The sequence below is a fragment of the Artemia franciscana genome, chromosome 7 (genome assembly GCF_032884065.1).
Source record: "Artemia franciscana chromosome 7, ASM3288406v1, whole genome shotgun sequence".
Classification (NCBI taxonomy): Eukaryota; Metazoa; Arthropoda; class Branchiopoda; order Anostraca; family Artemiidae; genus Artemia; species Artemia franciscana.
In genome coordinates, this window is record NC_088869.1 from 53,880,650 (window position 1) to 53,902,671 (window position 22,022).

The following is a 22,022-nucleotide window of genomic DNA, read 5'->3' on the forward strand; positions in this document are numbered from 1 at the left end:
TAAAAAACGGGAGACAGATCAGTGCTACACATGTAAAAAAGTGATTTTTCTTATTGTTCAAGGTCGGGACTGCAATTTCTCTATCTAAGGTTCTCAACTATTTTGATTCCAATGGTGCGCTTTTAATTTTTATCTGATGCCATTTTTGAGGGATTTCATACTTTTTTTTCGAAATTACTATAAATTCATTTTCGCAATAAAATTTTACTTTTAAGACGAACCAAAATAAAAGTTACCGTCCCAGAATCAGTGTTAGATGGCAATTTTTTTTTTTCACTTCACTTTTTTTTCAAAGCGCAAATTTAACTTTTAGTTACTATGAGCTGGAGTTCGCTCTTTACTTGATTGCAGCTACTGATGCAACCTTGAGTTGATTCTCACTAAAATCAGGCTTACGGGCATCGGCGTAGGTGTTCCTTCGGATCTAAACTCAGTAAAGTATCTTGCTGAGCTGGGACCCAGAGGCATCTAAAATTAGGGAAGCATCATTTCTTGGTAGTTCCAATTCCATATGGAAACCAATATACAAATAATTGGTACTGTATTAACCCTTGTAAATATGGTAGGGCAGCCATATATGATTTCTAGCACAAATCATTACTTTAACTGTCATGGCTTTATTGTTTTGACTCTTGGTGCACAAGGGCGAGGAGGGTTTAGAGATAGATGAACTGGAGAAAATTACATGGGATAGTGTTCTGGAAAAAGAAGATTTGAACGAAGGTTTCGAAGTATTCCATAATACGTTTACAACTTTATACAAAGCACATTGTTTTAAAGAAAAAAACAGCTAAACATGGGAGAAAAAATACACCAATTTTTCCATGGGTTACTGAGAGTTTACTCATATTTATTAATAAGAAGAACAAGCTTTGGGCTGATTACCTTAACCGACAAGTATAGCTTGCCTAAAAATCTATGAATCTTATAAGAAATGCCTCCAATCAATTCTCAGAAAGGCCAAAAGAGAATTTTTTAATACAAAACTAGCTGAAAGTGGTAAGGATGGAAGGAAAGTTTGGAAGACAATTAATTTACTGTTACGACTTTTACTGAGCAAACCGAAGTTGCGAAACCACTTCACAATTTCTTCACCAGCATTGGAGAGAAAACAGCAAACACAGTAACACCCCAAACGAAATCCTACAAGGATTTTCTAGGTCCAGCGTGTGTTAAGTCAATGGCAGTCATTCCCATAACTTCCCTCGACGTCTCAAGGATTGTCAAAAACTTGATAGGTACATCTGCGTCCGGATTCGACCGCGTTCACACGAAAGTGTTGAAAGCAGTGTTGTCGTCTATATTACAACCGTTAACACATTTGATAAGCCTCTAATTGCGGAAGGGGATATTTCCATCACTCCTCAAGAAAGCACGAATAGTACCTCTCCATAAAGGTGGCCCTCAAGATGACCCATCTAACTTTCGACCCATCTCAATTCTCTCGGTATTTTTCAAAGTCTTCGAAAAACCTATGAAGAATCAACATTTACTCTTTTCTCGAAGCGAAGGGATTCCTCAACTAACGACAATTTGGATTCAGACCAGGACATTCAACTAAAGATGCGCTGACGTCACTGAGCTTATCTATCAACAAAGCTCTTTACCTGGGACTTTTGCCGGCTGCTATTTTACTTAAATGCAGACTGTTGAATGCAAAAAAACATTCAACAGTATGGATCATGGAATTCTACTAAGTAAACTAGAACAAATCGGCGTTAGAGGAGAGGCACTGAAATTGTTCCAGTCCTACCTTAGCAATCGGCGTATGTATATAGGAGAAGATTCGTTGAGCGATATAGTGGTAAATTTCGGTGTGCCACAGGGATCGATCCTAGGTCCACTGTTATTTCTGATTCATGTGAATGACCTAAGTCGCGTTCTGAACCCAAACTTCAGGTCCTCATGGTGCTGCAAACTCTACTGCGGTGAAGACACTTCAAATAATGACACCGACTGTAGGGAGCTGCTGGCATTCACCGACGATACTACAACGGCCTCCTGTGGCTCTGGCATGACGTCACTCTAGAGAAAACTAGAGATTGTCTTAGATGAAACTTACGTCTGGATGGATGCAAATCGATTTGTAATAAATTTCGACAAATCATGTGTGCTATTCTTTTCAAGGATTGGAACTATACACCCAGAAATAACTGGAATTACGACTTCTAGAGAAACGATCAGGTGGCCTGAAACGGGTTTTGCGAGGTATCTAGGTGTACTCCTGGACGAAAACCTCGCCTTTCTAGACCACATCCAGGCTGTTGAACTGAAACTCTCTCGCAATCTTGACATCATCAGGAAACTGAAGCACGTATTTCCTCAAAAAACCCTTCGTCTACTTTACAACGGACTTCTGAAATCTCACCTGCAGTATTGTGCCATAATTTGGCAGTCAACCTTCAAATCACACCTGAAGAGACTTGACTCAATCCACAAGCGTGCATTGAAAATTATTGGAAATGTAGACGACTATCTGTCCCTTGTTTCCCTTTACCGTCTGTCGTGCTCAGTTTTTGTTTTTAAATTTTTATCCGGTTTACTTCCATCTCCCTTCCACAATCTGTTTCGGTTGATATCTGAACAACATAATCGAAACACGTGCTCTACCTCTGACCTTCAAGTGAGATGAACTCCAACTGTACGTTCAGATTTTTCCCCCGGATGTAGCATGTGCAAAAGCGTGGAACCTGTTTCCAAATGAGCTGAGATGTAGGAGCTCCCTCGGGTCTTTCAAAAATAATTTAAATAAATATTAGCTAAAGGTTAATAAGTGAAATATAAAAAAAGAAAGATAAATTAAATTAGATGAAGTATAGATTTTTCAGTTTATCTAGGTGAGGTGGTTGTACGTCCGGGGAGGGAGAGAGGAACCCTATGGTTAAGATTTAAAAAAATTATATAATAAGGAGGCGTGTGGTTGTCTCGAAGAGTGAAGTGGGAGCCGTACTGCGTGTTAGTGAAAAATATTTTATGTTTATGGGTCTCAACGTGAGTTTTGTCACAGAGCAGCGTATTTTAAGTTTAGTTATTTCCTTTTTTAATTAAACCCGGTTGAACCTTGAACCTTGATCAGATCAAAGGAAAAATATCTCCTGTTTTTGTCACATAGTGTATCCGATTTACTTTTTTTTTTCTAACGTAGCGTTTTTGCAAGTAATGACCCCACTGGTACCCTGTACGCTTAAAGTCAGTATCATCCCATTTACGTTACTCAACTAGTTTCTTGAGTAGTGAAATCGTCAATCAGAATTCCTATATTCAGATACTTTTTATTTTCTTGGGTACCATACCCAGCAAACTGATGCCCCACCAAAGGTAACTGAGGCACTACCTAGATACCCAAGGTCCGTCCATGCGTCATTCCTAAAGCAGAATTAAGGCAGATAGTCATAGAACCTATAGCTTTTCAAGTGTTTGGTTAAATGGCACGGTTAAACGGCCGGAGTATGACTCTCTTATTGACCAATACTTGCTGGTTAGCTTTTAGAAAGCCACGCCCGCCTAGAGTCCATAATCCTTATAGATTTAGCTAAAAAAAAATGGTGATTTAATTAGTTAAAACTAAAAACTTTTGAATTTAATTTAGATATAAGTATTGAAGTTTACTTACCCGAACAGTTGGTGGAGCAACAGATGTAGAACGACTCACTTGACTTGAATATTGGTAGTTCGGAGTATAATAGCTCTGTAAATATAAAAAATATGAAAACTGATAAAACATGATCTCTATTGATAGAAATAGAAAGCATTGTTGAATTTGAAAGCATTGAAGCATCGTAAAGAATTGTTGTGAAACTGTTTTCAGTATAACTATTAACCCGAAAAACCTTGCTCTTACTGGGAGGTCTTCCACTCTCACTACACATTACAAGTGTACATATTTAGTACATTGTTTTTCATAGTATTGGTATTGAAATCATGTCCAATAATGTGTATCTTTTTCTAGTAAGGCACGAGCTAAATATTTACCTAAAAAGCAGGAGTGCGAGGGATGGCTTCCTTCTGCCCAGAAATAGGTCTTTCTAAGTTGGGTAAAATTTTAAACTTGCTCTTTACTTCCAAGTGAAAATTTACTGATACAAATGAAAATGGGTATTCACAGCATGATTTGCTTTTCCTTTGTACTTTCATCTTGACTCTTCTCTTCTTTATCATCTTTTTGTGGTTTTGAAAATTATGAACATTATTCCTTTTTACCATTCTTTACTATTAAACTGTCATGAAATGCGATTATGCAAAAGGTTATACAAATCTCAGTCTATAAAAATTAAAGAAAATCAACGATCCTATGATATCTCAGTTTTTCACCATTCTTATATCATCTTTACTTTTCCTTTATTTAATTTTTTTGTGGTCTTGAAAATTATCAACATTATTTCTATTTACCATGCCGCTAATCCCTTTCCTACAGAATTTTCAAAATCTCAATCTATTATTAGCAATAGATATTGATATTCGTAGCACCTGGCTGAAGTTTTATAGATCAACCGTGTTTTAAGTGTTTATTTAATTTCGTTTGGACCTCTGGAATCATGCCTACACAAACACATTCAAAATATTGTGTTTTGCTTAAGCATTAAAAGAAATGGAACATCTTATTGCTTCGAATTTGAATTCGCAAACAGCTATTTACTTATAGACAACTATATAATAACATAATAGAGAGTAACAGAAACAAAAGAGGTAAACTTAAAAAACAAAACTGTTTTACAAAGTGAAATAAAAACTATTCTTTTGCAATTTTTAGACCGAATTTTGACGATATAGGACATCAGAACGTTAACATAAGATTTATTCATAATGAATTAAACATGCAACACGGTACTAATTAGTATGCATTACGCATAACGTATAGTATTATTGATACGCTAGCAATAATCGAACTGTAGAAATAAACTAAGTAGTCTAGTTAAAGGCTTATGAGAATATTCACCTTGGTTTAGGATAATTCTACTTCACTAAGTTACCGTTTAATGTCTTAACTTGAAAGGATGTAAGCAAACTTGGATAATATTACCACCAGAGAAGTGTCCAAAATTGCTTCGTTTCTTCTTAGACAGGAAGTCTGAGCACAGATGCGGGAGTTCAAGAGGTACTATGTTATACACGATAACTTCAGAGGAGTATACAAAAACTGAAAAATTATTTTTTGGCTCTTCCATTGTTATGGACGAACATGTAACTTGAAAGGATTGTAACACGTAACAACTATGACCAAATGACAATATGACCACAATTGTCACATGTAACATGTAACAATTCTACATAGATTTTAAGTCGCGAGGTAGCCCTGTTGTGAAAAATAGGTACCAGGATTTTGCAGGGCTCCTAAAACCCTGCCATAAACTAGGTGTGGTCATATAGGAAGTATCTCAGAGAAGATATCATAAAGGAGATATACAAGAGGAGATATCCCGCATCGAATGCTTGGAGAATGACTTTATGAGACGCAGCCCTTCCGTTTGAAATGGCCTCCAAAGGGATGTTATTCCTGAAAACCCGTCTACTGACTTCTATGACAGGAAATCCAACAGCCAGAACTTTTTCATGTTTAATAGTGGCATATAAGGCCCTAGATTTTCAGCTGCCTGGTGCCATGAATCATGTCACGCACACAAAAAAAAATTGTGTTTGGTGTTCAAGATTCCAGCTGTTCCTACTTTTTGGAAAATGAAATATAACGCGCCTTGAGGCAGACAGAAACTCAAAATTATTTTGCAGCACAAACAAGATATGGGAGTACAGATTAAATCAATTGATCGAGCGTGTTTTGTTGAAAAGGAATGGGGATTTTATGCTTTTGTAATGCGCCTTCAGCCAGCGCACACGGAACATTGTTTGAGTTGTCAGAAACAAAGAATGAAATTGATTTTAAGTTTATTTTTTACTAGGTTGAGGCGGATGCCACAACCATGAAACCATGTAGTTTGAAATCTTTTTTAAAGAGCTTAACATCATTGTTCAGACGAAAAAAGTTATTTTGGGATGCACCACTCGACAATTTTCGAAGGTTTGATAGCTATAACACTCAGGTGACGGTAAAAAAAAACCAACAAAACAGTCGTGGTAGAAAAACTTCGGTTGCCAGAGCTAAATCACGATTGATATAACGTTCAAAATTCCACAGTCAATGCAAACCAAATTTCTGTTCATTTGCTTGTTCGTCTTCATTAATTCATGTAATCCATACATATTTCTGTTTAATTTTTCAAATAATAGTAATTCGTTCTATTTGTAGGAATGCCAACTTATATTAGCTAGCCTCTGTTGTCTTCAAACATTAGAATCCTTCCTTACTGATCATACAAAATCTTTCTTAAATCAATGCTAGCTAGTAGGAAGTAAACTGGAACTGCAATTCCTTTAAGCTAGTCTTGCACGTAAAATTTTCTGATTTTAGAAGGTCAATTTGCATAGCAACTTTGAACATCGAGTGGCAAAAAGCTATACAGGCAATTAGGAGGTTCCAACAAACTCGATCTAGTCACCGTTTTGGAGAGGAACAGACGGACATCCGCTTTTAAAGGCAAGTATCCAATATCCCGATTGTTTACAGCAATGACGTAAGCAATCTCCAAGATCCTATCTTTATTGGATTTCGATTGATTGAGTGAAACTTTTCTATGCGGAAAATAAGTTCAAAAGATTTCGTTCTAAGCCAAATTGGCTCGTGTAGAGTATTAGAAACGTAACAAAGCAACTCTTCAATGCTTCTAGATCAAAGGCTATCTTAAATATGGAAATGAATTTGGGCCGTTCTGAGTCTAAATTGACGGTAAAAGTAAAAAAAAGTAAAAAAAAACATATAATGTTGTTTTTTGTTCAAAATTCTTCCAGTTAAGAGTAACAATTTATTCGTTGAAAAATTTTTAATTGAATACAATACTGGCTATTTTCTTGAGAAATTGGTTTTCTCTCTTATATCAAGCAGGTCACAAATAACTGAATACCTAAATCATTATTCAAGTTCCCTTCCTGTATAATCTGAATTGCCCAAACGTACTCTCCCAAGTCTCCTCTCTGTTTTACTTATAATTAACAGACGTACTAAGGAATTTATCAACATATGAAAATTTGTCGATGACCTAACGGTCGTTGAAATCTGTAATTAGAACTTGCTATAAGCAACCCTCTGAGTATCAACATTTCATGCAATGTCTTAGACTTAGACATGAGACTTGACTCTTCTGAATCCACAATAGAGCCAATAAATTGCCTTGAATATTCACCCTGTTTCTTAAGCATATTTCATCTGAAACATCTGCTTCCTCCTTGAAGTTACTTGTTGCCACGATTTATTCTAATTCAAAGTAGGGCACCCATGTTAAAGACGTTATTCACAAAGCTAGTACTTCTATTTCCCTCCTTGGTCTCTTTAAAAGTTTTGCGTCCCCTCTTCTCAATCTTTTAGGATTTATGCCTCCTTTGTTTTCCCTCCTTTTTTTGAATTTGCTTGTCCAGTTCAGCACACTGACATTGAAAGAGAACAATTGAATAAATCAAATCCATCCAAAAAAGAACCCAGCAACAATTTTTAAACAGTTTCTGCTTTAAAAATCAAGCTGGGTTAGAAACTCTCGAGTGGAGGGGAATTACGTTGTTCCTCTACTCTAAAAAATAAATGTAGTACTAAATGCTTGTACAGAAAAAAATTTCCCCAGAAGACATCTCCTATACAAGTTTTGTCCATCTCATGCCTTTTATTAGCCTGTGTCTATCTTGTACCCCACTTGCTTCTTTACTTCAAGGTAGGAAAATCTTGGCTCTTAAATTACTGATTACAATTGATAAAATTATCTCTATTGTTTCCCTCTTCCTTATAACCTCCACCAATTCCCATGTTCGCTCCCTCTTTGCAAACTGTTAACGTTTTAATTTTCTTATAAACTTTACTAGTTTTGTTTATTTGAATCTTTTTGACGTATTGCGATTTTTAACATTTTTTTCCTGGTCTTATAACTAACGGTTTACCTAGTATTTAATAAATGACCATTTATTTTGTGCTGCTGTATATTAATGTATTTTCAAGTCAATTTTATTATTTTTATATCATATTGTTTTCCCCATTATTTAAAATTTATTGCCCAGCTATTTTGTTCTTGTTTCTTTTTTTATACATATTTAGTCCATATGGACTTGTGATAGACAATTGTTTAAACAAATTTCTTATATACACCTCTTTTGTCCTTTGGGGTATTGATCTTCACTTTGATTAAAACTTTAAAAAAAGTGACAATGGACCACCCTGATAATTCTTGAAAAAATTATGCATCTCTTAGCCGGGCATAGGTGATTTTACTGCAACAAAAAGTGCAAGTACAAAACAAAAAAGTATTTGCTGTCCATTCACATTATCTTTCCAAATACGACCATGTTACCATGAGCGCAAGCAGCATAATTAGAACGGAGCAGGTGGAAGAGGATGAGCATAATAATTCGTGAATAAAAATAGTGACTGAATGAGGATCTTGAAAAGAAAATAGCAAAGAGAGAAAAAATTAGAGATGGTACTTAAACGTATAGGAATTCGGTTTTGAGTTATTAGTGATATATTCAACGAGACAAGTCGGGTCGTGCTAGATCTTATTTGGGTGCATTTTTGCATTAAAAAGGTGGGGAAAAACCCCTAGAAAATTTATCATATCGTGATGTTATGAGTCTTAATTTAAGATTGGCAGAACTTGGTAATTAGATAAGTCTAAGCGTAAAACACTTACGACTCAATAAAAAGAAATCAGTGTGACTCATTTTGTTCCATAAATTTCAATAAAAGAAGGGAAATCCTTCTGGCCTCCCCTATGTACTGTCATGGATGATAGTTCAGCTATGGAGTTTGATATTGGTCATCATTGGCACTGTTTCACCTGTCTTAACATCATATTGCCAGGATTACTGCTATTAAATAGATTCAACTAGGTTTAATATACTAAACTGTAATCTAGACTAGAATTAACTTAGGATGTGTCCTCACTGCGAATGATATGAAAACTTCATCAAACGCGACAAGAAGCTTTTATGAGTCATTGTTGTCAAAACTGATTGCAATACCATTGTTGTCAAATCTAAAGGCCGTGTCAGACGTTTTCACACTTATAAAATAATTATCAAAATTGTTTACTGACCAGCTCTCAAAGAGAAGATCAGCAACTTTCATCATTTTGATCTAAGCAGTGTTTCTTATAGCAGTGTTTAAAGCAGCTTAGAAAACAGTTTTTGGTAATTATCTCAGAAGTCTGAAATATCCGATACATCTTTTTGGCTTAAAAATGATGTCACAGACCCTAAATTAGATGAAATGAAAAGTGCGCTAATCCCAATATTAGAAAAACAAGTGAGCTATAGAGAGACACCAACAACAATGATCCTTCGATGACATTCAACCGCAAGTTTCTAAATCCGCCAGAAAGTTTCATAAATGAAGATGGAGATTGTAGAAAATAATGGTAATGTAAGTTCTACTTTCTGTCAAACTAAAAAATTCTAGCAAATAAGATATAGTCTCATAGCAAAGCAACTTGATTGTTATGGTCTTAAAGAAGTTCCCGTATACCCTTTAAATCCCAACGCAACAAACTGTTTCATATTCGTATAATCTTTGCTGTTGATTTCATAAGAACTGCCAAAATGAATGCAATTTTTCTCAAAGACTAGGGAAATTTTGAAGCAGTAAATATTAACCAACAAATACTATTTTCAAATTTCACCTAAACGGTTGTTTAGCTTCTCTCAAGGCGAAGGCTCAAATAGAAGGCCTCGGGCTAGTTATTAACTCTTTATCAATTTTTATTAATTTAGTTTGGTGTTAGCTCAGCATGTGTTGGGTATTATGAATTAGTTAGGAATTTTAATTAGATACTCATTAATATATTTTGGTATTAATTTTTCTCTTCGCCAAACTGATGTTGAAATTTTCACACACTTCGTGGTAACGAACTGTGTGTAAGAAGCGACCCGGCTCAATAGTACAGGAAACTCTAACAACGGAGTTTTGACACCAATAAATATATTAAATGAAGTGGATCTTTATGGTGAATTCAAATATACAAATTTTATTAAGTTTAGTTTTACCCATCAATAGTTACGTGCAAAGAAAAATTCCCATATTTCTGAAAAAAAGAGGTAAATAACCCCTAAAAGCCATAGAATCTTAATGAAAATCACACCGTCGAATTCAGCATATTAAAAAACCTTACTGTAGACGTTTCAAACTCCTATTTGCAAAAATGTGGAAATTTGCATTTTTGCCAGAAGAAAGATCACGGATGCGTCTTTATTTATTGTTTTATTTTCCAGGGGTGATCGTATCGACCCAATGATCCTAGAATATTGTGAGAGTGCTCATTCGGACGGAAATTGAAAGTTGTATTAGCCTTTTTAAGCGACCAAAAAATCGGAGGGTAGCTAGGCCCCCTCCCACACTCATTTTCCCCCAAAGTCACCCGACCAAAATTTTCAGGTAGCCATTTTGTCCAGCATAGTCGAAAAATCTATTAACTATGTCTCTCAGGATGACTCAATCCACCAGAGTGCTCGGGAAGGGCTGCAAGCTATGAATTTCGCCCATTGTTTAAATATAGTATTGGTTATTGAGATGTATACAGACGTTTTCAGGGGCGATTTTCTTCAGGAGGGGGGAGGGGATTATAACGGAGCACTTTTCCATAGAGGAATTTTTCATGGGAAAAAGAAATTTTCCATGAAAGGGGCGCTGGATTTCCCAGCCTTTTTTTTAAACCTATCAGAAATTAAACAAAAAAAAAAAGTTTTTGCAACTGAAAGTAAGGACCAACATTAAAACTCAAAACTAACAGAAATTATTACGTATATGCAGAGGCGCCATTTGGAGCAAATCTTGGGGTGGGCAAGAACTCCATCTTGGCCCCCCCCCGACTCACTTCGTGTCGCGTAATCATCTACGAAATGGGCAATTTGACAGAACTCGAGAATTTTATTATGTATCTTACCTACTTTCAAAGTTTACAATGATTAATAGCAAATAGCGTAATTACACCAAGGGTCGTCAAGTAATTACGCTCTTTGGTTAATAGGCGTGCAGTAATTTCAAATCAATTGGACAGAATGGATTATGTTGGACATAATGGATTATTATGGCCGGCAAAGGGCCCTTTGTGGTGGAAGCTTGGGCCCCCTGGTAAATCTGGGGTGGGCATTTACCCACCCCTGACCCCCCAAAATGGCACCTCTGCGTATATGAAGGGTTTCGCCCCCTCGTCAAGTCTCGCTCTTTGCACTAAAGTTTTAGTATTTTCAAAAGAGCTATTTATTCTACTTAAACGGCCTTTGTGATTAGCGGTGATTCTTAAAGAATTCAAGAAAAATTCAAACTTTAGCGCAAAGAGCGAGGTATTAACGAGGGGACGAACCCTTCATATACCTAATAATTTCTGTTCGTTCTAAATTTTGATGTTGCTCCTTACTTTCAGTTGAAAAAACTTTTTTTTAAATTTAGATTTCTATTGGAAATTATTATGTTCTTAATTAGCAAAGCCTATAAATGTATGAATAAAGATTACATATTTTTTATTATAATTTTCACAAATTGTGATATATGTCTTTCGTAAAAAAGAAGCATTGTATTGATGGTATTATAATTATAAAATTGAATAGCCTTACCATAAGGATATTTGAACTGTTGATGGAAGTCAAGCTACATTGATTGTCAGAAATTGAACTGCATAGTTGTTATACAAACTATTTACTAGACCATATCAATAGGATTGTAACGGTTAGAAGTAATAGATTACCTTTACCTGTTATGAGTTTCCAATGACAGTGGAGTAAATTTTCCCTCATTACTAAAGTTTTTCATTGAAAAGCTTAAATAAATAATGTTTTTTAAGCTACAAGGTTTTTAATTGCCGCAATGAGGGATTCCTAGAAGGTCAAGTATTTTTAACTTTCCCCTGTTGGTGATTTCAGTAACTTTGTATGTTATGCCGTAGGGAATTGTTTAGAAGTTGGTTTTATTCCATTTAACCTGGCTTGGAGCTCAATCATACCTTAAACTGGAAAATTATGTTTTTAAAAGGAAACTTAGTTTTACTTGAGACTGAAATGGTAGCTGTATGCATCAAAGGTCAAAATTGCTTAGTAACGGTAGAGACAAGAGACACAACATCTTGCCTGTGAAACAATTTCTCTCTCGAGAGAGACATAATATTATCCACCTCCAATTAAAGTTGAACCATTTCAATAAGAGCACCAAGCAACAAAGAGGAAATTTTTTGTTGCATTTAATTACAATTGAAAAGTTGATAAATGTTACCTCACTCACCTGTGTTGTACTATTAATAAGCATTGTGAATACAGTGAGGATGCAGAAACTATATATATATATATATATATATATATATATATATATATATATATATATATATATATATATATATATATATATATATATATATATATATATATATACATATATATATATATATATATATATATATATATATATATATATATATATATATATATATATATATATATATACTATATATATATATATATATACTATATATACATATATATATATATATATATATATATATATATATATATATATATATATATACATATATATATATATGTATATATATATATATATATATATATATATATACTATATATATATATATATATATATATATATATATATATATATATACTATATATATACTATATATATATATATATATATATATATATATATATATATATATATATATATATATATATATATATATATATATATGTATATATATATATACATATATATATATATATATATATATATATATATATATATATATATATATATATATATATATATATATATATAAATATATATATATATATATATATATATATATGTATATATATATCTATATATATAAAAATAAGTTGTCTGTCTGTGGATGGATGGATGGATGTGTCAGGTGACGTCACCTGAAAAAACTGGATTAGGTGACAAAACTCAAAACTGAAAAAACTAAAAAAAGGCAAAAACTACAAAAAAAACTAAAAACTAATAAAAAAAATAAAAAAGCTAAAAAACTAAAAAAACTAAAAAAAGGCAAAAACTACAAAAAAAACTAAAAACTAATAAAAAAGCTAAAAAACTAAAAAAACTAAAAAAAGGCAAAAACTACAAAAAAACTAAAAACTAATAAAAAAAATAAAAAAGCTAAAAAACTAAAAAAACTAAAAAAACTAAAAAAGGTAAAAAACTAAAAAAACTAAAAACTAAAAAAAACTAAAAAAAAGGAAAAAACTGAAAAATAAGCTAAAATAAAGGTAAAAACCAATAAAAAACTAAAAAAAAAAAAACTGAAAAAACTAAAAAAAGGCAAAAACTACAAAAAAACTAAAAACTAATAAAAAAAGTAAAAAAGCTAAAAAACTAAAAAAACTAAAAAAACTAAAAAAAGGTAAAAAACTAAAAAAAATAAAAAATAAAAAAAACTAAAAAAAAGGAAAAAAACTGAAAAATAAGCTAAAATAAAGGTAAAAACCAATAAAAAACTAAAAAGAAAAAAAGGAAAAAACTAAAAAAAAATTTCATCTAAAAAACTAAAAAAAACTAAAAAAGGTAAAAACTAAAAGAACTAAAAAAGAAAAAAATAAATGACGACAGTCAAAGAGAAAGCGACCAGGACAAAAGGAATGTTCGATTAGCAATCAACAAAGCACCGGGACACAGGGAGTATAAATGACGACTAGGACATAAGTAAAAAAAAAACTAACAAAACTAAAAAGAAGGTAAAAACTACAAAAAAACTAAAAAGAAAAAAACTAAAAAAAGGCAAAAACTACAAAAAAAACTAAAAACTAATAAAAAACTAAAAAAACTAAAAAAAGGCAAAAACTACAAAAAAAAACTAAAAACTAATAAAAAAAATAAAAAAGCTAAAAAACTAAAAAAACTAAAAAACTAAAAAAAGGTAAAAAACTAAAAAAACTAAAAACTAAAAAAAACTAAAAAAAAGGAAAAAAACTGAAAAATAAGCTAAAATAAAGGTAAAAACCAATAAAAAACTAAAAAAAAACTGAAAAAACTAAAAAAAGGCAAAAACTACAAAAAAAAAACTAAAAACTAATAAAAAAAGTAAAAAAGCTAAAAAACTAAAAAAACTAAAAAAACTAAAAAAAGGTAAAAAACTAAAAAAAATAAAAAATAAAAAAAAAATAAAAAAAAGGAAAAAACTGAAAAATAAGCTAAAATAAAGGTAAAAACCAATAGAAAACTAAAATGAAAAAAAGGAAAAAACTAAAAAAAATTTTCATCTAAAAAACTAAAAAAAACTAAAAAAGGTAAAAACTAAAAGAACTAAAAAAGAAAAAAATAAATGACGACACTCAAAGAGAAAGCGACCAGGACAAAAGGAATGTTCAATTAGCAATCAACAAAGCACCGGGACACAGGGAGTATAAATGACGACCAGGACATAAGTAAAAAAAAAAACTAACAAAACTAAAAAGAAGGTAAAAACTACAAAAAAACTAAAAAGAAAAAAAAACTAAAAACTAATAAAAAAACTAAAAAATCTAAAAATCTAAATAAACTAAAAAAGAAAAAAAAAAGGAAAAAAATAAAGGAGAAAAACAAAACTAAAAAACGAATGTATATACAGACCGGGACACCGGGATACAAATGACGACCGGGACACAGGGAATATAAATGACGACCGGGACACAGGGACACAACTACAACGGGGACACCGGGGGAATATAGGGACACAACTACAATGGCGCGTAACTATTATGGCGCGTAACGACTTACGCGCGCGGGGGGGCTTGGGGGGGCGCGAAGCGCCCCCACCAACTAGGTGTTGGGGTGGCGCGAAGCGCCACCCCAACAGCTAGTAAGGAATATAAATGAATCAGAAAATACAACTCATGTTTCCAAATGACGTCGTTTGGAGCCCAAATTGAAAATCCAGATCAATTTATGTCTACTTTCAAAGTAAAAGGGCAAATTTATCATAGAGCAGGGTCTCTTCTACCATTCTCAGGCGAGAATCATAAATTTTTACAATTGTACTTCATCAGTGATAGAAATTCTGAATTGAATGCACGTTGCGAAATTTCTCCCAACATTGAAAGGACAATCGTTTCCCAATTACAACATCTTTTCCACGAAAATAATAATTTAGTGCGTCTGTTCAAAACAGCCATCGATTTGATGCCTACTTATACGTATAAAATTGTTATTTCCGCTGACAAAACGCCTCCTGGCCAACATGTGCGTAGATACAATGCTCCAACTATCGACGAAGTGGCCATCGTTATTGTCGGTGATCAGTTTTTACCTCGAGATATTATTCTCAGGGTTTCCACCACACGTGCTACAACTAAAAATAGGCCTACCAATAATACTTTTAAGAAATATAAACCCACCAAAGCTTTGCTATGGCACTCGACCTGCCGTAAAAAAAACAATGGAAAACCTAATAGAGGCCACAATCTTGACAGGGCCTTTTGAGGGTGAGGCTGTTCTTATTCCTCGCATTCCCAAGATTCCAACGGATCTGCCTTTTCAATTTAAAAGATTGCAATTCCCAATTCGATTAGCATTTGCAATCACCATTAACAAAGCTCAAGGTCAATCATTAGAAAAATGTGGTATAGATCTTAATACTGATTGTTTTTCCCATTGACAATTGTACGTTGCATGTTCGAGGGTCGGTAAACCTGACAATGTATTTATATGCAGCGACAATTGGACAGCGAAGAATGTTGTTTATTCGCAAGTTTTACGCAGTTAATTTGTATTGTATCTATCTATATAAAAACGAGTTATGTGGATGCATGTTTGTTTGTTTGTAAAAAGAGCGTTTGTATATGACGTCATTATTAGTACATACGGCTTTGCATATGCACAGACAATGGGAAAGCCAAGTATGTTGTTTATTCGCAATTTTTGCGTAGTTTGAAACACATATATAAATCTATCTATATTCACAGGTGGGACACAGGGACACAACTACAATGGCGCATAACTAATATGGCGCGTAACGACTTACGCGCGCGGGGGGGCTTGGGGGGGCTTATATATATAATATATATATATATATATATATATATATATATATATATATATATATATATATATATCTTCTATCTATCTATATAAAAATAAGTTGTCTGTCTGTCTGTGGATCAGGTGACGTCATGTTTCTGTGTCGGCTGACGTCATGAAATTAGTTGTCGTCATTTTTGCTTTGACGGTGACGTCATTAATGGTATTTAAGACATGCGTTCACGGAAAAATGTTTAATTGTAAAATGACTGAAGAACCTACAATGGCAACAGCCGAGGAAGCTTCTCAAAGAGTCTATGCCAAAACACTTGCTGCTGTTAGAGAAAGTAAGAAAAGAAAGCGTGCCGAGGAATCACAAGAACAGAAAGAAAACAGGCTTGCAGCTGATAGAGAAAGTAAGAAAAGAAAGCGTGCCGAGGAATCACAAGAACAGCAAGAAAACAGGCTTGCGGCTAAAGAACGCAAAACAACGCAGTTAGATGAAAATCCACCTGGAAAGCGAGAGTCAAAACATGTCAAAACTGAAAATGATAGCGATGATGATTGGGTTTGGGATTTTGACTTGGATAAGGTCATCAATGCCTACCAGATTTAAGTTAAAAAACAAAGGTTCGGCGATATGTACTTCATAGTGACGCTGAAAAATAAAGAAGAAAAAAAAACTGAAAAAATGTGAAAAACTAAAAAAAAACTAAAAAGAAAAAAACACTCAAAGATAAATTACAGACCGGGACACAAATGACGACCGACACAGAGGGAATATAAATGACGACCAGGAACCTCAAAGAAAAATTACAGACTGGGACACCCGGACACAAATCCCGACCGGGAATATAAATGACGACCGGGACGCAGGGACACAACTACAACGGGGACGCCGGGGGCACAGGCGGGATATGTAATTGACGACTGAGACACAGGGATTGTTTGAATAGAAATTACAGACGGGGATACCGGGACACAAATGACGACCGGAACACTGGGACACAGGGAATATAAATGAAGACCGGGACACTCAAAGAGAAAATACAAACTGGGACACCAGGACACAAATGACGACCGGGACACAGGGAATATAAATGCTATTTATATGCACAGACAATGGGACAGCGAAGAATGTTGTATATTCGCATGTTTTACGTAGTTAAAAATATATATTTATATCTATCTCTATTCACAGGTGGGACACAGGGACACAGCTACAATGGCGCGTAACTAATATGGCGCGTAACGACTTACGCGCGCGGGGGGGCTTGGGGGGGCGCGAAGCGCCCCACCAACTAGGTGTTGGGGTGGCGCGAAGCGCCACCCCAACAGCTAGTATATATATATATATATATATATATATAGTACCTGGAGCACTCTCTCACGGTCGCTTATTTTCTTAACACAGATATTTGGCACCTTTTCTTGATGTCATGACATCCAAATGACCGTTAAAATAGATCCTTAGTAAACTTAAAGTTTTATTGGACTTTTGAATTTTGCCTGGGCTTGCCTTTTGTCATTATGAGAGACATATCGCTGAACCTTTGTTTCTTTTAGTTTGTTCAGTTGTTGGGACAAGAACTTCTTCTTGTGCCTCAGCTTGTCTTTTATTATTATGAAAGACAAACGCCGAAACTTGTTTATTTTAATGGTTCAAGTGGTGGGACAAAAACTGCTTCTTTTGCCTTGGCTGGAATTTTGTCATTATGAAAGACAGATGGCCGAACCTTCGTTTCTTTTAATTATTCATGTGGTGGGACAAAAACTTCTTTGTCTTCCAACGATATATCTAGTCCAGGTTTTTGATTTTCAAAAATAAGATAAACATTGATGACCTTATCTATGTCAAAATTCAAAACCAATCATCATCACTATCATTTTCAATTTGTTTGGTTCGTTTTACCCCGGCTTTTCTTTCGTCATTATGAAACACATGTCGCCGAATCTTTGTTTTTTTTAACAAAGGTATGGTAGGCATTGAGGACCTTATACATGTCAAAGTCCCAAACCCAATCTTCATCGCTATAATTTTCAATTTTTACATGTTTTGATTCTATCTGTCCAGGTTAATTTTCATTGACTCGCACAAAAGATCCGTGTCACATATCTTCTAACCGCACTTGTCTTTGCTCTTTATTTTCAGTTTTGACACTCCACCGCTGTTCTTCTAACCGCATGTGTCTTTGCTCATCATTTCCATTTTTGTCACCCCACAACTTTTCTTCTGACCGCGCGTGTCTTTGCTCTTCATTTTAATTTTTAACTCGCTCAGCTGCTCTGTGTCGCATGTCTTCTTACTACCTGTGTCTTTGCTTTTCATTTTCATTTTTGACACGCTCTAACTGACGTTTTCGCATATCTTCTAACCGCCCGTGTCTTGGCCCTTCATTTTCATTTATGACACGTTTTTTTTTATTTTGATTACTTCAGGCAATATAGCAATGGCCTTTGCTTTAGCAGCCCATATTGGTGTTATCGCAATTGATGGTCCAGGTTGTCGATTTTCATATCTTATCACGTTTGAAATTTCAGGTGTTGGCTCCAAATAATATATAATTTATAGTAACTGCAGCTACAAATAATCGTTTTTTGAGCCTTTCAATAGACATTATATTATATAAATAACTGATGCGTTTCATGCTATATATTATGAAAATGAAAAGCAAAGACACAGGCAGTAAGAAGACATGCGACACAGAGCAGATGAGCGAGTTAAAAATTAAAATGAAGAGCAAAGACGAGCCTGAGAATATTTGCCTCATTTTAGAAAACAGGGGGAAACACCCCTAAAAGTCGCGCAGTCTTAACGAAAATCACACCATCAGATTCAGCGTATCAGAGAACCTTACTGTAGAAGTTCCAAGCTCCTATCTACGAAAATGTGGAATTTCGCAATTTTTGCCAGAAGACAGATCACGGATCCGTGTTTATTTGTTTGTTTTTTTTTCCCAGAGCTAATCGTATCGACTGAGTGGTCCTAGAATTTCGCGAGAGGGCTCATTCTAACGGAAATTAAAAGTTCTAGTGCCCTTTTTAAGTGATCAAAAAAATTGGAGGACACCTAGGCCCCCTCCCACCCTCATTTTTTCTCAAAAGTCACCGGATCAAAATTCTGAGATAGCCATTTTATTCACCATAGCCGAAAAACCTAATAACTATGTCTTTAGGGACGACTTACTCCCCCGCAGTCCCCGTGGGAGGGGCTGCAAGTTACAAACTTTCACCTGTGTTTACATATAGTAATGGTTACTGGGAAGTGTACAGACGTTTTCAGGGGGATTTTTTTTGTTTAGGGGGGAGATTTGAGGGGGGGGGGGTACGTGGGAGGACATTTCCATGGAGAAACTTGTCATGGGGGAGGAGAATTTTAATGAAGGGGGCGCAGGATTTTCTAGCATTATTTGAAAAAACAGTGAAAAATATATATGAAAAGTTTCTTCTACTGAAAGTAAGGAGCAGCATTAAAACTTAAAACGAACGAAAATTATTACGCATATGAAGGGCTTACCTTCTCGTTATAACTCACTCTTTACGCTAAAGTATTATTAGTAATTTAAACTATTTATTCTACGGCCTTTGTGATTCAGAGCTCATTCTTAAGGAATTGGGACAAAATTTAAGCTTTAGGGTAAAGAGCGAGGTATCGACGAGGGTTGAACCCCCTCATACACGCAATAAAAACATACGAATATAGAAGTTCGGTACGTAAATTAATTCGTAAGTTACATATATTTTTTGCCAATGAAAACGTCTGTAAAGATTAAAAGTTCTAGTTGCTTTTTTAAGTAATCAAAAAATTGGAGGGCATATAGGCCTCCTCCCTCGCTCCTTTTTTCTCAAAATCTTCCGATTAATTGCAATTAATTAATATGCAAATTTCGTTTTAATTATTTATGTGCGGAGAGCCAAGATAAAAACATGCATTAATTCAAAAACGTCCAGAAATTAAATAAAAAACACAAGTTTTTTTAAATGAAAGTAAGGAGCAGCACTACAACTTAAAACGAACAGAAATTACTCCGTATATGAAAGGGCCTTTTCCTCCTCGACGCCCCGCTCTTTGCGCTAAAGTTTCTTACTGTTCTAAAAATAGAGTTAAGAGCAAGGGTCAAACTTTAGCGTAAAGAGCGAGGCGTTGAGGAGGAAAAGCCCCTTTCATATATGGAGTAATTTCTGTTCGTTTTAAGTTTTAATGTTGCTCCTTACTTTCATTGAAAATTTTTTTTTTTTTTATTTAATTGACAAAAAAAGCCATAGGCTACTGCTTAAAATACATACTGTTTTCATTAAAACGCGAATCGCTCTCCAATAGTTTAGAGGAATTTAGGGAGGAGAGGTTTAGCAACACTTATAAGTAAACATTAATTATCATAGTGATATTACTTCTGTGTTTTCTGTGGTTGATACTATAGAAAATAAACAAACAATTCGAAGTACATCTTTGCATTTTTCACTTCGTATTGACAAGAATGACTACAGTTTGGCTCGAGAGAAGTTCAAGTGACTTACCGTGACTGTTGTCGTTGATCGCGGTGTTTCGTATGTGCGGGTATAAGGTAGAGGAGAATTGCTCCTGGCATAATAGGTTGGCACGTTCAGAGCCTGTATGTATGGATTTTTTGGACTGTAGGAAGTCGCCATTCTGAAAAGAAAAGAAGAAATCTACACATGCTTGTGGATTATGATATACAGCTAGAAATACACGTCACCTCAACAGGCTTTTTATAAGACGGATGACTGCCCCCCCCCTCATTTTTTCAATCTTAAAACTAAATTTTCAACAATATTTCAAGAATAATTGCTCTAACACAAGGGCAATGGGAATGGGATAAGAAGTATTCTTCAAAATGCCACAAAAAATGAAAGAACTTATTGATATATATTTGCTTTTAACGACTAGAATCTTCCGTTAAGATATTTTGGAAGACAATTGCTATTTAAAACGATTGCAACTACCAACTGAATGCTTTCAATAGCATAAAAAAGTGGGTGATTGAGATGGGGTGTAGCCTACCCCAAATATACACAACAATTTCTGTTCGCTTTAAGTTTAGATTTCACTTTTTAATTTGTTCAAAAAAACCTTTTTTTAAAATTGTTTTTCAAGGATAACTTCCTATGTCATTACCATCCATGTTTTCATGTTTAGACTTCAGAAATTTAGATTTTTGGGGGCAGGAGTCAATAATTCTTTTAAAGCTTTTTAGAGTAATTAGAGGTAAATACTTTTTTTTACTATTAAATAATAATTACAGGGAGAAAGGTCTGGAGCTTTTGTAAGTGCATCTCAATTGAATTGAATCCCATTTCTGATTTACTTTTACAAGTGTCAGAAGTCTCTTTGTAAGTAATGGCTGATAGAGCTCATAGACTATTTGAATTACCCTTATTGCATGCCTATCTACCATAGTCCTGCCCTAGGATGGATTGATGATAGACTATCTATCAAAAAGTGAAATCACATCATTTTTATACAATTCTGAAAAAGGCTTATGCCAGCTTTGCCTCTCACTCAGACTATCTATCTTAGCTTTTTCTCCAATTAGCCATGGCTCTCAATTTTTTTCATCACAATCCACCAAGTTGACTTTAATTCAAAGTAAATGTGAGTGCCAAAGAGATTCTTGCGTCATTTCCATAATGAACTGGACTAATAATAACTCTTGTTCTGTTCATAATAAGACTCAATCTACATCTTAGCAGCCCAGTTCTCGTGGATGTAATAGCGTTTTTCTACTCTTTTTAATAAAGGAGGTCCCTGGAAATAATTAACCTTGGAATCTTATTAAGAATTCCTTAAGGTTGTATCTCCCATTCCTTTTGTTAACTCAGAGATCCTAAGGACGAGAAAAATAAACAAATTTGATGTTCGTTAGATTGGAAACCCACAGAAGCTAAGAGAATAACAAAATATCAGCCTATTATGTTACAAAAGGAAATCGTAAGACACAATCTTCAAAATTAATCA

General features: G+C 34.2%; 1 protein-coding gene across 3 annotated transcripts in view; it reads right to left on the minus strand.

Moving 5' to 3' along the window:
- The window catches only part of LOC136029463 (glutamic acid-rich protein-like), a 151,395-nt gene that overhangs the window by 110,274 nt on the left and 19,099 nt on the right, over positions 1–22,022 (minus strand). Inside the window, exons 2-3 of one of the 3 annotated variants that reach the window (XM_065707879.1) lie at positions 20,564–20,696; positions 3,614–3,688 (exon numbers count right to left, since the gene is read on the minus strand). In XM_065707879.1, coding sequence (XP_065563951.1) covers positions 3,614–3,688; positions 20,564–20,695 — 207 coding nt within the window. In that variant the 5' untranslated portion in view covers position 20,696. Of the gene's footprint in view, positions 1–3,613; positions 3,689–20,563; positions 20,697–22,022 lie in introns of those variants that run through there. The other 2 variants (XM_065707880.1, XM_065707882.1) reach the window with 2 other exon arrangements.